Raw genomic sequence first — 15168 nt, 5'->3', positions numbered from 1 at the left:
AAGATCTTTTATTAATTTCCTTGCAATATTAGGTATAGGAATATAAATTTCATTATTATTAAGTAATACATTAATAACATTATGTATAGGTAACAATATGAATTGTTAGTATTATTTAATGAATTATATAATTTATACTTGAATATCTATTAACAAAAGTCCATTTAATAATCTCCAATTTCAAAATACATGTATTTTATAATAACAAAATACATGTTATAAACAATCACAATAAATTTATAAGATTAACATTTATAATCTCTATTACTATAAAAAAATATTTTAATTCATAATATAATTACTATAACTTGTTTTAAAACAATAAACACTGTATATGTAGAATAGGTATTAATTTTCTAAATTCAATATTCCTTTATTCTGATAATAGAATAATCAATTATTCTGAATAATAATATACTGACATATTCTTGCTTTTAAAGAAAATGATACTTAGTGTATTAAAACATAATTATACAGAATACATTAGTAATTATTTATAATGCAATAATTTTGTTCACTACATATTCATATTAATTTAAAATATATTAATATAAAATATATTATCAATATATTATTACATACCTCTGTGGGAAAGGATGAAGTATTTGATCCAACCGAAGCTTCTATAGAAAACTCTGCATTCTTAATTGAAGTTTTAGATTCCTGTATTGTTTCATTTAAGGTTTGAGATTGCTGTGAAGTGTTTGTAGCTAAGTTTTCATTTAAAGATACATTTGATGTATCACTTGAATCTCCATGCAAAACGTTGGTTGAAAATAATGTGTTTCGTAATAATTTTGTATGTCCAATATCATAAGAACTTCTGTTTATACTTCGTAAAACAGGAAATACCTGAAAGATATTAGAGGTTATCTCTAACCTAAATATCCTTAGCATATTACTTAAGTAAGTGTTTCTAAACGTTATACCTTTGAACGAAACATTTGTTACTTTTGTTTATGTAAATATGAAATAAATGAATTGAAATATTATCGTTTCAAATTTAATTAAATTTAAATATGAAAGTAGATGTCTTTTTTTTTATGTAAATACATCATAAATACGTAGCAGATTACACGTGCGTTAGTAAACAACTATCAACACAGATGCACATATACATATATATGTATGTAGAGTACGGTTTTTGAATGAATTTTGTATACTACATAAAAGATATAACTTAGAAAAAAACGAAGCCGGCACCCCGCTGGGGGTAGCCACCCACATGCTATATTTATTTTTATTTTATTTTTTTTTTCTTCACCAATAAGATATAACACTTTACCAAATGTCCATAAATACAAATTGTAAAATAACCAAAATAAAAAAAAAAAAAAATTTTGTATACTGTATTAGACTTAATGTACGTATGTGCGCACCTATCCTTTATTCAAAATCGTTTACTTCTAAATTGAAATAAATGCTTAATTTTATAAGATATTTTTACATAATATTGTATTTACTTCAAAATACTAATCAATTAGCATTATGAAAATAATACAGTATGTCGAACTGCTAACGATTCTGTTGCATAGTTATAAAATAATAAACTGATCGTAATTTTTATAAATATGTTTGATTTGCAGTTCGATGTTACAAATTCCATAAAATTTTAGAGAAACTACATTTTAATGAAGAACTTCCTATATTTTAAAGGAACTCATTAAGTTCTGAGAAAAATCTTTTCCGAGACATGTCAATTCCTATTAAACAGAAAACGCCAAAGTTCAAAAACTTGTTTACTTAAGTTTTATATTTATTTAACGCTCTTAGTTAAAATATTCAACTTCTAAAAAATAGCAGATATTTAGTTAGTCGCAAACTTGATGCAGTTCGGTATTTTTTAAATGTCTCAATAATGAAATCAAACATATAATGCCTAAATATATTATTTTATAAAATTATAGGATATATATTTTTACTTCCTAATAAAATGTATAAGTATAGGATATTGTTGATATATATATATATATATATATATATATATACATATATATATATATATTATATACACATATATTTTATATATGTATCCGGTTACGGATCGTAATTAAAATTTTTAGATAAATATTTTATGTATGTATCAAACATAATTAAGTGAATTGATTTTTTATGTAAATACAGTTTTATTTTAAAAGTATAATATGAACTTATTTTTTAGATTGTCTTAAAAGAGATATGTATTAAAACACCATTGTCTAAAATTTATGATAGCATATTAAACAAGTTTTAAGTTTATTTAAAAATTATAACACCATATGTTTAATACTTACATTATTTCATTAATATCGTTAATTTGAAAATAACAAAGTAGAAACTACAATCATAAAAAATGAAATGAATAATGATCTTATAATATAAACTTAAACACTCTTTTAGTTTCAATTGCATATACAATTGTTTATTTCATGACCTTTTAAATATTTTGTTTCGCGAAGAAAAGTGTGAATTCCGCGTTTATAATCTAACAAAATTACAATATGGTAAGAATGACTTAACAAATTTAATTCCTTGATAATCAACATTATTATCAAGATCACAAATTTTAATATGAACTTTTGAACTGAGTTGAAGGAAAAGAACGTTGTGATTGAAAACTTGCATTTTGAAATTGCCAAGATCCAACAGTATTCCCATTTTGCCAACCGCTACATGTAGGTTTCTTCTCATCACTTTGGGAAAGCCAACGTGATTCTCCAATATTTTTACTGTCATTATTTTGCCACTGAGATTTTGTAACAAAAGATAATCCTTTATTTTGCCAGTTATCTTTGTTATATTTTGAGTTCCATGAATCTCCTCGCTGTTGTTCATTTTCCCTTACCCATGTATTTGATGTACCGGTACTTTCAAATTTAAGCCATCTTTCTTTCAAATCTGAAATACCATCATCACCCCAAGGATCTTTTGCATCTTCTGGTAAGTCATTCAAATCTTCCTTGTCGCACTTCCAAGAATCTTTAACGTTTAACGATTCCCATCTACCTTGGTTCTTATTGTCCATCCAAGATTCCGTGCAAGCAGACGAGCTATCTTTTCCACGAATATTCCAGTTATCATTACTACTACTGGGCATAGATGTTGGTGACCATTTATTATCGGAATTTGATGACCATGTTTCTTTCATCATAGGCTTTGTATACATCTGTTTGGAATTCCAAGTATTTCCACCGTTATTCCAACCATCACTGCGCATAGGATCTTTAGCAGTTTCCCACTTCTCTTGATTAAAACTCTTACGGCGTCTATCGTTACACGCAATTTGTTCCCAATTATTACTAGATGCCGGAGTTTGTTCACTTCGCCAGATATTTTGTTCAGGTATCTGGTCAACAGATCGAACCAAAATATTTTGTTCAATGGCTCTTCTATTTGGTATATCCCAATCATCGGTAAATCTTGATGGTGACATTTGTCGTTTTTGAGGAGATTGTTGTCGTGATAATGTAGGACGTTCAAACATTAATTTATGTGACTCCATTCGTCTCACTGTCGATGTCTGTTGCCTTTCTTGTGGCATTGCTTGTCTCCTAGAAAGTAGCATATCCTGCCTATTAGGAAGTATTATTCGATTAGGAGACGGAATTTGTCTTCTTAGTGGAGATATCGGTCGCTTCATTGACGATGATTGTCTTCTAGGAGACAAAGTGGATCTTATGGGAGACATTTGTCGTAGTGATACTTGATGTCTTAATGGTGACATTGGACGATTCATAGACATTTCTATTCGTCGTGGCGGTGACGGACGTCTCGGCGATGAAGCTTGTCTTAAGGGTGACATTCGTCTCGGTGACATTGGTCGTCGTAACGGAGATATTTGACGTCTTATGGGAGAACGTTGTCGATACATAGGTGACGTGGGACGTTGAAGAGGAGAAAAGTGTCTTCTCGGAGGCGAACATGGATGTCTTGGAGGTGATAGCAATGGACGTTTAGGGGAAAGTCTTTTTGGAGGAGTTACACGATGTTTTGGTGAAGAAGTTTGTCTTCTCACAGGTGAAATTGGTTTTTTCATGTTTTCCATTTCATTCCTGCGAATTCTTGGATCCCGATTCTGGTTTACCTCGACTCTGAACGATCTGGCAAATCTTTCTGGTGTTACACGGAAAGATTTTTCTTCTCTAGAGTTAATTGCATATGCTACTGGCATAATTGTATTTGGCTCTAAAGGTGGTAAATTATTATATTTTTTGTACATTGGTTTTGGTTCAGGCTCTTCATTATCTAAGAATCTCTTATTTGGCATTGTGATTAGAATATCCTGGGAACCCATCTCTTGAACATAACGACCCTTCAAAAGAGGATCGTCTTGTTTATTTTCCCTTTGACCGGAATTTATGTTTCCTGGTGAAGCAATACGGTCCCAAACAGAACGTGGAAGTTGATTTTGAAGTTTATTTGTTTGTTCTAAAACGATATTTAACATATTTTGTAATTGTTTTGCAGTATTCATATCAACAGTCGGTGCTGGTCCGCTTAACTTTTCCTTTGCTATTTCTAAAAGTGCTTGATGCTCTTTTAATGTTTGAGCAATATCAGTATCCAATCGATTATGAGATAATCTCTCTCTTAAATCAGTTTGTTCTTTAGGACGCTCTTGCATCTTTTTTTCATAGAATAGATTCGTACATAATTGTGAATTTCCCGTGTCCCATTCTTTTTTCTTCTTTGATGCTTGATCTAATATTAAAAATAAAAAAATATTATATAAGCATAGGTCGTTTAAGACTTTGTAAAGGAATTATGGCAAGAAAGACGAAACAGGACGGGAACGGTAAAGAATTTGAAATTGCAGCTATACAATGTAGAAGCAGATCAGTAACATTTACCTTTAGTATATCTGCATATCGTTGTAATAATCATGGAATTTTGATACGAAGTCGAGCGATTTATTAATAGTAATTACAGATAAACAGAACAAAAGTAAATATCGCTGATTTATTCCTACATTGTATTGTTCCTATGGCAATCGCAAGTTCTTTACAGTTCCCTTCATATTTCGTCTTCTTGTTATAATTTTATAAAACATTTTTTTCTTATTTAGACCTATATAGTACATTGATAAAGTTTCGCTGTTAAAATCTGAGCCACCCTGTATATGATATTTATACAGAGTGTATTGAAAATCGAGGTACAAGTTCAAAGAGGGAGATTTCCCATGTAAAAGTAAATCGGAAATATAGAGCGACAATTTTTGAAATACGGCTTTGTTTTCGAGAAGATCGACGATGAAGTTCTGTCAAGTACGCGTGCACTTGACAAAGTGAGTGGTAACGAGGTTAAATGGGTTTCTTTGCACTTAGGTACCTTGTACGGTGGTACAAACCGAAAGGGGGTAATTCCCTCTGTGAAGTAAGTCGAACGACAGTAGAGTGACAATTGTCGATACAAAGTTTCGTTTCCGAGAAAAATAAGTTTGAAGTTTCGTCCACTTGATTCTTGCTACTCTTTTCAAGTCCACGAGTACTAAATTTTTTACTTACTAGATTTTCGGTACACCCTATATATACACATGTATATAACAAACTGAGATGAAAAAGTTTTCAATAACAGGAACAACTAATATGCTACTGCTTACATCGTTTAAATCTTACCAGTGTTATGCAAAAATGCAAATTTTAATAAAAGTAATAGTAACAAAATTTCTTAAATTGATTTTTTCATAAATGAGGCTTTGAACCAGAAGATATTATACTATGTTATTTACTTATTTTGTTACTTTTTTAGTTATACTAAAAATTACATATTACTTATAAAAAAAAAATATCCCTACACTTCTTGCCAAGTTGTTAATTTCTTATATATTTTGAATATAAACTTACCAGGATGCCATGCTATAACACATGATTTTCTAAATTTCTTTATTAGCTTTTTTGGTTTTTCTCCTTTATCTGGAGAATGGGAACGTTTCCTATTGAATCTATTTTTTATAGATGAATTTTCAGCATGCTTTATGTAAAACGCTTTCTTTATCGACCTTTTTGTGTGATTTTTGACCAAGAATTTATTAAAGTTCATTTTAGTTTGTAATTCAGTTGGTTTGCTTGAGATCTTTTTACCTATTTTATTAGTGTTTTGTTGATTTATTTTTTCGTGAAAAATTTTGTTTTCTGAACTTTTTATATCTTCCCCTGCAGTTTTTTGTGACCATATTTGATTAAACTTGTTTATCATTCGTCGTTGCATCAAAATAACCGCTTCAAAATGAGGACCATTAGGCGAAGTGTCAACAACACATGCCACAATAGGAATAAATGGTGAACCATGACTATGATCTCCGGGACGAGCTAATTCTAATATAGCACGCACTGATTGCTTGGTTAATGTTGTTATCATTACTATTCGTTTAAGGGATGGTATTTTTCTTAGAGCTGTCATAACCTCAATTGCTGTAAAATAGAAACAAATACAGAATATAAATAATTTTTATTAATATTTGGAAGATATATCAGATCAAAATTATCAATAAAGAATGATTTCTTAGAAAATTATTAATAAAAAATATTATATAAAGCTCTATTTAATTTAGAATCTTATTAAATTAAATGAATTTACTTATATATTTATAGCTAATAATGAAATGATATTAATAAAATAAGTTACAATTAATCGTAAAATTATATTAAAAATCAAAAGAGATATCATAAAATTACTTAAAATATGTGTTAAACATTTCACAAACATCTATTTATAATGTAATATTTTTTACATACCTCGACCAACATTAGTATTTGCATTGATTACTGCACACGTTTTACGATTTTTTACTGCTGCAATGATTTTAGTTGTTACTTCAATAGGAGACCCCATTATAAATGAAGCATTCTTTATATTATTTAATTCGCATGTCATCTCAGCTTCTTCTACTTCCGATGGAGAATCCACTCCTATGACTTGTTGACATTTCTGAAATTGAATTACAAAATTATAAATGAACAAAATATAGTGAAAAACAGTAAAAACAAATATTTTTTATTTACAGAAGCCATCATCAATCCAATGAGACCAATACCACATCCTATTTCAAGCACTGTTGTTTTTGGAGTAGGTGCAAGTAAATCTATTACTGCGGTTGCTACATTCTCTGCTCCTGCAGTATTTGACCAAAAATTTGTTTTAGGCGCAAGTTGTACTTTTAGGCCCCCGACAATTTCATCCAAAGCTTCCGAACCAACTAAAAATGTTGTATCCGTGACAGCAGTATCGTTATACCTGATATTAAAAAATGGTATATTATTTACTTCTCAATAAAAGTCATGTAGACTAGCCATTTATATAAAATTATGCAATTTATATACTATTAATTTTGCAAAATATATTCTTACTTATTTGTTGATTTGCAATATAAGGATTTAACATTACAATTTTTCCCAGGTCCAGATTCATAAACTTGTTTCAACCTATCCATTGTAGAGCGACTGATATTTTGTCCAGTTGCAAATAGCATAAGTTCATCCATACTGTTGCAACGCACTACTAACCATAACCAATCCTGTCTTTCTTCATTATTTGTGTCTTTTTTTGATACTACATCTATAGATACATCATCAGAAAAGTTTACATCTGAAGAATTAAGTGAGATTAATGATTGTTCCGTAGTTTGGAGAAAATCTTCAAATATCTGTGTAGAAAAAATATAATGTACAAGTTATTATATACAACATAATCACAATTTCTATAATATTTTTTAAATAATTGTGAATTGTTGTTATATTTATCTCAAAAATACAAAGATGTTACATGCAAATCTTTACTAGAAAATAATTATGTCCATTACTGAAATTATGAATGAAAAGGTGGAACTTTTCATTGCAAACAAAAAGCTTTAGAAAAGATTATATATAATAAAAAATTATAATCTATTCTATATTTTTATTATTCTATATTTATTATTATTATTCTATATTTCACATTATATTTATATACATATTTTATTTGTTCCATAAAACTACAAGTAGTTATTATAAATATACATGACCAAGGCACTTATTTTATTCTTTGTATTTTATCGAAACTGCAAACTTTTGAGATATTTAGACAAGCATCCACTTTTCAAAAATCATATTTATCAAAATTTATAGAATATTAGGAAACATACCTTTACAGCACGTAAAACAAAAGATGGAAATTGAGATTCGTTATTTATATTTACACCCCATGCCCCACTGGGTTCTAATTTCCAGACTATTTTTCTATTTTTGCTAAAAGAAATGCCAGGATTGTCCACTTCTGGTATGGACTCATGTATATCTCTTTTATTGCCTAAAAATATGTAAATTTAATTACACTGTTTTGAAATTAAAATTATTATATACATATATTTGTTTTATTATAATTAAGAGCAAATAAATAAACACAATATATAATTACACATTATTAAATAAAGGTTTACAATTATAACTAGAAAAGAATTTTGTATTTTAAATTTTATCTTAATGTTATAGTTAATTATTCTAGACAAATTATGTTTGTAATTGTTATATGTACGCCTATGCATCATAAAACATAAAAGGCTTAAAATACTTATATTAGTCAATGCAGAAAGACATAATCAATATATTGTTCTGCAAAAATAGGTGGCTATAAAATATTGGTTGTAAATGCCATTATTTATCTATTTATTTAATGAATTTAACATCAACGTAAAATAAGTAAACTAAGTTATTGAACCAATCATAAAGATTTAAACATAAGTAAATTGTAAGTAGAACTCTTGAAAGCTGCCTGTGACACCGCTATCTTACAACTATTTGACAACTATGAGATATAAAATGTTTTTTATATAAATTTAGAGATATCATATGAAACATTCATTGTAAAATTTTATCACTAGAAGGAAACGACAATGTACAGGCTGTCCTAATTGGTTTTAATATTATGACGAGTAAAAAATTTTTCTTAAGATCACATTTTTGAAGATTTTAGGATCATCAATGCTTTTTGATATGAAACATATTTTTTATTATTACAGAATAATAACTGAGATCATAACCAATTCAATGACATATATAATGTGACTCTCGCATGATCTTGGGAAATATTCATAAATCTTTGAGAATAGAATAATAGAATGAATAAATCACAATAGATGGATTAATGAATAAAAATTATTTTATTTTGACAAGTATTGAAAATGATGTTGTTAATGTCAATATATTATCTTATATTCTAGAAGATCTCACAGACCTCGGATTGGTTATGATATCAGCTATTAGGCTAGAATGATAAGAGACATATGTGTAAACCATGATAATTCTATTTAAAAAATAATTGATGATCTTGAAATTTCGAGAAATATGACCTGGTGAATATTTATTCTTGCTTATTATATTTGCCTGTTCAAAACAAATGTTTTTCTTTGACATCTCTCCTAATATAAAAATGAGTGAGATATCTACCTGAAGGTGCTGAATTTGAGCAAAACACTTTATATACCTATTTACATAAAATTATGAAAACAGTTAGAGATATTGGAAATATGAAAACAAGTGAAATAAAAATTATATTGAAAATATGTCAAAAGTTTATTATGAAATTTGAATGGACTCCGCGTCTTCTTTGAATTTTGTATCAATAGATTAGATTCGTATGAAAAAAATATAAGTTTCTTTACAAATAGAAACGAAATACAAAAAGTTATATTATCTAAGAAAAAGTAGTTGGATTTAACAGTGTGTATATAAGAGAATAAAATAATGATAAATATGTTATTTCCCTTAAGTTAAGAAAATTGTGCAAACATTTTTGGACATACATTTAATAAATAAGACCTATATACAAAGTTTTGTCTTTAGGAGAATCAATTTTAAAAATTTATAAGATATGTAATCGACTCCCTCACTTTCTCTCTGACTGTAATTTGACAATTGCACCATGCAACTATTAATTATTTTTGTCTATATTAGTGCTTCTAAGTATTAATAATGATATAAAGTTTAAATAATGTAACAAATTCTTACATACTATGTTTTTATCAATTACACCTGTACATGCAAAGTTTTGCTTAATAAGTTAAGAAAATGAGTCCAGTATTTTTAGGAGAAATAATGGCAGAGATACTTACAAATGAATTTCCAACGATTAGTATATGGTTTATCCAAGCAACATCGTCGAGATGGTTTTAATTTACAGAGGGGAGACCCATTTATTTTTTCTTCGTGTTCTAACCATTTCTCATAAAATGGATAAGAAATTCCTAAAACTCTGGCCACTTTTGAAAGTCGTTCTTTTATAATCGTTTCCTTCTCAATAAGCTGCAAAAAATTGCATGTGTTACTCATTCATTTTTTCTGTATTATATTTTATACATTACCTTTTTCTCATACCAATCATTCATTTCAAATCTCTCTATTTTTAATTCTTGTTTTATTTCTTTGTTTATAGTATTTGATGTTGTTTTATTTACATTAATACTTTCATCTTCTTCACTTTCTTTAACAAATTTACTTTCTGTATGAGAAGAATGGTCTCTTGTGTCTTTTTCCATTGACTCATTTTCCTCCTGTATTTGGAAATCTCTAGGATCTAAATCAATATTTTCAATTTCATCCAAATGATGCAAAATGTCTTCATCTGTCATACTTCTTTGTTGATCCAACTGATCTAAAGTAATATCAGCAGTAAAATCGATCGATTCTACACTTAATTGTTGTGAACATTTATTTTCTGTATTTGATTTATTTTTTGCGTCATTATCATTAGGATTCAAATTATCTGATAATGCATTATTAGTCGAATCGACAATTGGAACTTTGTCATCTTTCTCCATACTTATATCTTCATTCGTGTCTATGTTTGTATCTTCCTCCTTCTTTATAGTTATATTTTCATTTTTCTTTATCTTTGTACATTCTTCCTTCTCCATAATTGTATTCTCATTTTCCTCCATATATGAATCACTTTTCTCTTCCACAATTGTATTTTCATTTTTCTCCATATATGAATCACTTTTCTCTTCCACAATTATATTTTCATTTCTTTCCATATATGAATCATTTTTCTCTTCCACAATTGTGTTTTCATTTTTTTCCATATATGAATCGCTTTTTTCTTCCACAATTGTATTTTCATTTTTTTCCATATATGAATCGCTTTTTTCTTCCACAATTGTATTTTCATTTTCCCCTACATTTATATTTGCATTATTTTTTATGTTTATATTTTCTTTCCTCTCATTTGTATCTTCATTCTGTTGTATATTCTTATCTGACGTATTAGATTGTTTTTCTGTGTCTACGTTTTTGATACATTTATGTTGCACACTGTTAGATGTATCTTCTTCTTCAATACATTCATCTACTACTTGATAGTTTTCACCTTCAATTGTAACTGCTCCTGAACTTTCTATAACATATTTATTTTTAAATTTAGGCATTTATTTTGATTTATTTAGAGGAATATATACATAATTATTATGGTTATCATTTTTATAACACTAATCTTTTATATATAAATTTTGAATTTTCGATAAAATTGATTTTGGAAACATCTACGATAAAATATGAAAACGTATAATAGTAAAATATAGTGGTATAAGAGAAAACAACTTACCCATTCTGCTATCAATATTTAAATGTGAATATTTAGTTTCAGGATCCATAAGACAAACGACACTTGGACTAAAATGTTACGAACGGTGTATTTGATATTGATAACTGATTTTATGATTCAACTAATGCATATATAAAATCAATACACAAATGGAATTAAATCAATCTTTTATCAAATACTCCAATGTTATTGCATCTTTACGATATATCATGAACATTTTACATACACTATAATTTCACAAAGATAAATTTCTTACCATGTACAAAGATATACATATGCATGTGTATACCACTGTAATGTAATATTATTTCTTCAAATATTCTTATTATATTATATTCCGTTAGTTACAGAAGTTTTACATAATCCCTTCTTTATTTCATCGTACTACTCAATGCCAAGTAAAATTTAATCGCGCGACGGGCAATGGCGAACATGGCGTTCCGAAAACAATCGACTATTGTAGAGTGTAAAGTTTAAAATTTTAGTCCCTTCCAAATTGTCGTGATCGCAAATAGTTATCGATAACTATTTTTATATTCATTATATTGTGACATTTTTTTGAATATATATAACTTCTTGTATTATCGTACGCACGATATTAATTGATATTAGTAAATTAGGAAAATATATGTATAGAAATTTTACCTAAGAGAATTTCACTATATGAAATGTTAAAAAATCCTAAAATTGTTGAAGTTAGAGATATAAGATAGAGATTAAAGATAAAGATTCCTACTACGATCATATAAACAAATCTCGACACTCGCTAGGGAAAACCGTTCCATAATTGAGTCGTGACTAGTCATGAGAATCAATATGAAAGACAATAAAGTTCGCGTTTCTGCGAGACAGACAGAGACGAGTAAAGTGTTTCTGTCTCTGTCTGAGTCATTCATGGTGACAGATAGTATCAGAGAGGAAATGAGAGTGCTCACGCGCGTAGTTCTAGTTGTTTTACAGTACAGGTGCTGCACCATGCGGTCAAGTGGTGAGTTTAATCGGCATTAGCATGTACAAGAACCTATAAAATTAGGGATCTACCCTATTCGGTTGGAACTTAGTATATACAAGAACCAACCTATGTATTTAAGTTTGAATTTAATTTAAAGTTACTATCTATAGATGAAAATAAAAACTATTTCAATTATGCACGACAGTCACGAATCGCAACGCTACGAAATTAATTCAAAATTAACGTCATTTTAATTTACCTTTGAATAAAATCGGACGCGACAAATTCAAACTCCACTCTTCGACAAATTCTAATAATTGTTCACGATAGAAAATACTAAGAAAAATCACGACATCTTATAATTCGCAATCATAAAGCAAACGCGATCGTCTTTCCAGCGTAACGCTAATTCAAACTGAAGTCGGTACTTTTTCGCAATTCTAATTAATAACGCGAAATTTAGACTCGCAACTCTGATTCAAACTGTAATTAATAACTCTCAACGCTAATTGCAAAGATCGCGATTAGCCGAATACGACGATGGGGCGACATGTTACGATGGGCATATCGGCTACAAACAAATCACAACTAATACCGCTATAGATACAGAAGTCGAGCACAGTGACAAAGTGGTAACGAGAATGACTTTCCATTCTCTGGATAATTCATAGGATGAAAAACCATTAGTAGATGCCCTCTTTTATAGTAATTTGTTTCGGACTGCTATGTATGTGTCGTTGTTCAAAAATATAGTTAACAATTAATTTCTCTTTCTTAGGCAAGTTACAATTAGTTTGATCGTTTCGCGATTTTGTTATTCTTATACTTGTATATCTCGGATAGAAAAGTAGATATGAACTTTTACGTAGAATCGTACAATTAAATAGGTTCTTGTAGCATGGAACTCGATAGGTTCTTGTCCATGGTAGTATGTAACCAAACAGGGTAAATCCCTAATTTTATAGGTTCTTGTATATGCTAACGTCAATTAAACTCAGCACTTGGTCGTATGGTGCAGCACTATTCCGGGAACAACTAGGTCCATAAGCGCGAGCATTCTCATTTCCTCTGATAGTATCTATGTATAATGCGTATGTATATAGGTGTCACGTATGCGCAGAACGAGACCTTTCCTTCTTCTCCATCTTGATTTTTCTCGACTCGAGAAACGGGCGGTTCCGTTAATACTTTCGGTATAGGAGTGTCCAGAGTTCAGAGTCAAGATCACGGTCATATAAACAGATTTCCACGCTCGTATACCGAAGCCTAGAGAAAACTGTCCTAAAATTGAATCGAGAAGAAACAACATGGAAGACAAGAAAGCTGTCGTTTTGCGGACAAGTGACACGCTATGAATGTCTCAGATAGAGACAGAGACATTCGACCCATCCCTGTCCGAGTCGCAAGAACGTGGATTTCGTTGACCTTCTATGTTGATCTTTGACTAGACAGGATTCAATTTTCGAACGGTTTTCTGCAGCGAGTATGGAGACGCGTTTCTATGATCGTACACGGTATCGTCTGTTTATACGATCGTGGTTCCTACACATCGCGTGAAAGAATACGCGAGGGAAGATATTTAATATCGAAATATATGTACATATTTTGAATTTTATTTCTAAATTCGTAATATGTACATAAATTATGTTACTAGAAAAGGAGAATGAGCAATAATATTTCTCTACATATCTGTTTTATACTTTTTAATACTTTACTACTAATTCCAATTTGAAAAAGATCGTGGATGGATATAAAAGAGAACGAGAAATATAAAATATCTTATCTTCCACGCATTAAGCGGACCAAATTTTATTTTTATTTCGAAGTTTCGTGTAGCAATTTTAATAGTAATACGACACAGTAAGTTGACATGTAATCTAAAAAAGAAAATCGCGGTTTTGCTTTAAATCCGAACTTTTCTGCTTTAAATCGAACTGGAAACTTGTGGGAAACAACTATTAAATCTTCAATTTCGTTTACATTGTAATTGTGCGGTGCTTAAAAATAAATATTGAGATACATAAATGCATATGTAACTATTTTGTAAATGATAATCGACAATGTGCTCAAAACTCCTGAACAGTAGATTGTCGCGGTATTTCTTTGTGGGCTACGACGCGTAAACTTTCGCGTGCTTTGTACAGTCGACGATTTCTTTTCATCGCGTTATTCCATTCTTCCTTCATTATTGTACGATTATTCCGAAAATCTGTTAGTTTTTAATAGAGGCAACGCATAAAGGATCATTCAGTCGGAGTACTTGTGTATGTAATTACATATATCTAGTTTATCCGTTTATCCAAATATTAGTGGAATGTTTGGTTAGTATGGTGGATTGATTTCGATCGTCAGTTCGATCATCATTTCGATCATTTCGAGCAGCAGGATGCTAGTAGCTGTGTGATTAAGTTCGCGATGCTGAAGGAGGCTTAAGCGGGGAAATCGTGTGGAGCAGCATAGCGAGGGCGCAGTCGCGGCTCTTATAGATTTTCCCCTTGCTACATAACTCGGTACGTGTAATACCGACACAAAGCTCGGGGGTTGCGAGGATGGAGTAAAGGGGATGGCGCGTGTCGAACGCGCAACGTCTACGGAAGCGAAAAGGAACTGCGCACACCCAGAGGTGGTGGAATAGGAGGACGCGGAGGAGAAAGAGCAGGAAAAAG

The 15168-nt window shown here is 29.9% G+C and overlaps 2 protein-coding genes across 3 annotated transcripts in view; both read right to left on the bottom strand.

The window, feature by feature from the left end:
• LOC132909575 (small ribosomal subunit protein uS10m) overlaps nucleotides 1-15168 on the bottom strand; it is a 262722-nt gene that overhangs the window by 765 nt on the left and 246789 nt on the right. Inside the window, exons 2-3 of the mRNA XM_060964494.1 lie at nucleotides 930-1094; nucleotides 583-852 (exon numbers count right to left, since the gene is read on the bottom strand). Coding sequence (XP_060820477.1) covers nucleotides 583-852; nucleotides 930-944 — 285 coding nt within the window. The 5' untranslated portion in view covers nucleotides 945-1094. The remainder of the gene's footprint in view (nucleotides 1-582; nucleotides 853-929; nucleotides 1095-15168) is intronic.
• On the bottom strand, nucleotides 2351-12171 carry LOC132909519 (uncharacterized). Of its 2 annotated transcripts, none has more exons than XM_060964390.1 (10): nucleotides 11807-12171; nucleotides 11551-11728; nucleotides 10313-11343; nucleotides 10064-10253; nucleotides 8099-8262; nucleotides 7326-7621; nucleotides 6981-7212; nucleotides 6714-6906; nucleotides 5823-6389; nucleotides 2351-4680 (listed from the first exon to the last, which is right to left on the bottom strand). In XM_060964390.1, exons 2-10 carry the CDS (start codon nucleotides 11597-11599, stop codon nucleotides 2546-2548), a joined length of 4857 nt encoding a protein of 1618 aa, XP_060820373.1. In that variant the 5' UTR covers nucleotides 11600-11728; nucleotides 11807-12171; the 3' UTR covers nucleotides 2351-2545. The 2 variants fall into 2 exon arrangements, with proteins under 2 accessions (XP_060820373.1, XP_060820374.1); XM_060964391.1 differs by having other exon boundaries at nucleotides 11551-11618.

The sequence above is a fragment of the Bombus pascuorum genome, chromosome 8 (genome assembly GCF_905332965.1).
Source record: "Bombus pascuorum chromosome 8, iyBomPasc1.1, whole genome shotgun sequence".
NCBI lineage: Eukaryota > Metazoa > Arthropoda > Insecta > Hymenoptera > Apidae > Bombus > Bombus pascuorum.
Note: the sequence above shows the minus strand (reverse complement) of the source record. Positions and strands in the feature narration are given on the sequence as shown.

What these genes read in the sequence shown, in the direction of transcription:
- LOC132909519 (XM_060964390.1), bottom strand. Translation starts at nt 11,599, where the DNA reads ATGGATCCTGAAACTAAATATTCACATTTAAATATTGATAGCAGAATG. An exon ending in TATTGCAAATCAACAAATAA is followed by an intron (nt 7,213 to 7,325) that starts GTAAGAATATAT and finishes TTTTAATATCAG; the next exon opens with GTATAACGATACTGCTGTCA. An exon ending in TTGGATTGATGATGGCTTCT is followed by an intron (nt 6,907 to 6,980) that starts GTAAATAAAAAA and finishes ATTCAATTTCAG; the next exon opens with AAATGTCAACAAGTCATAGG.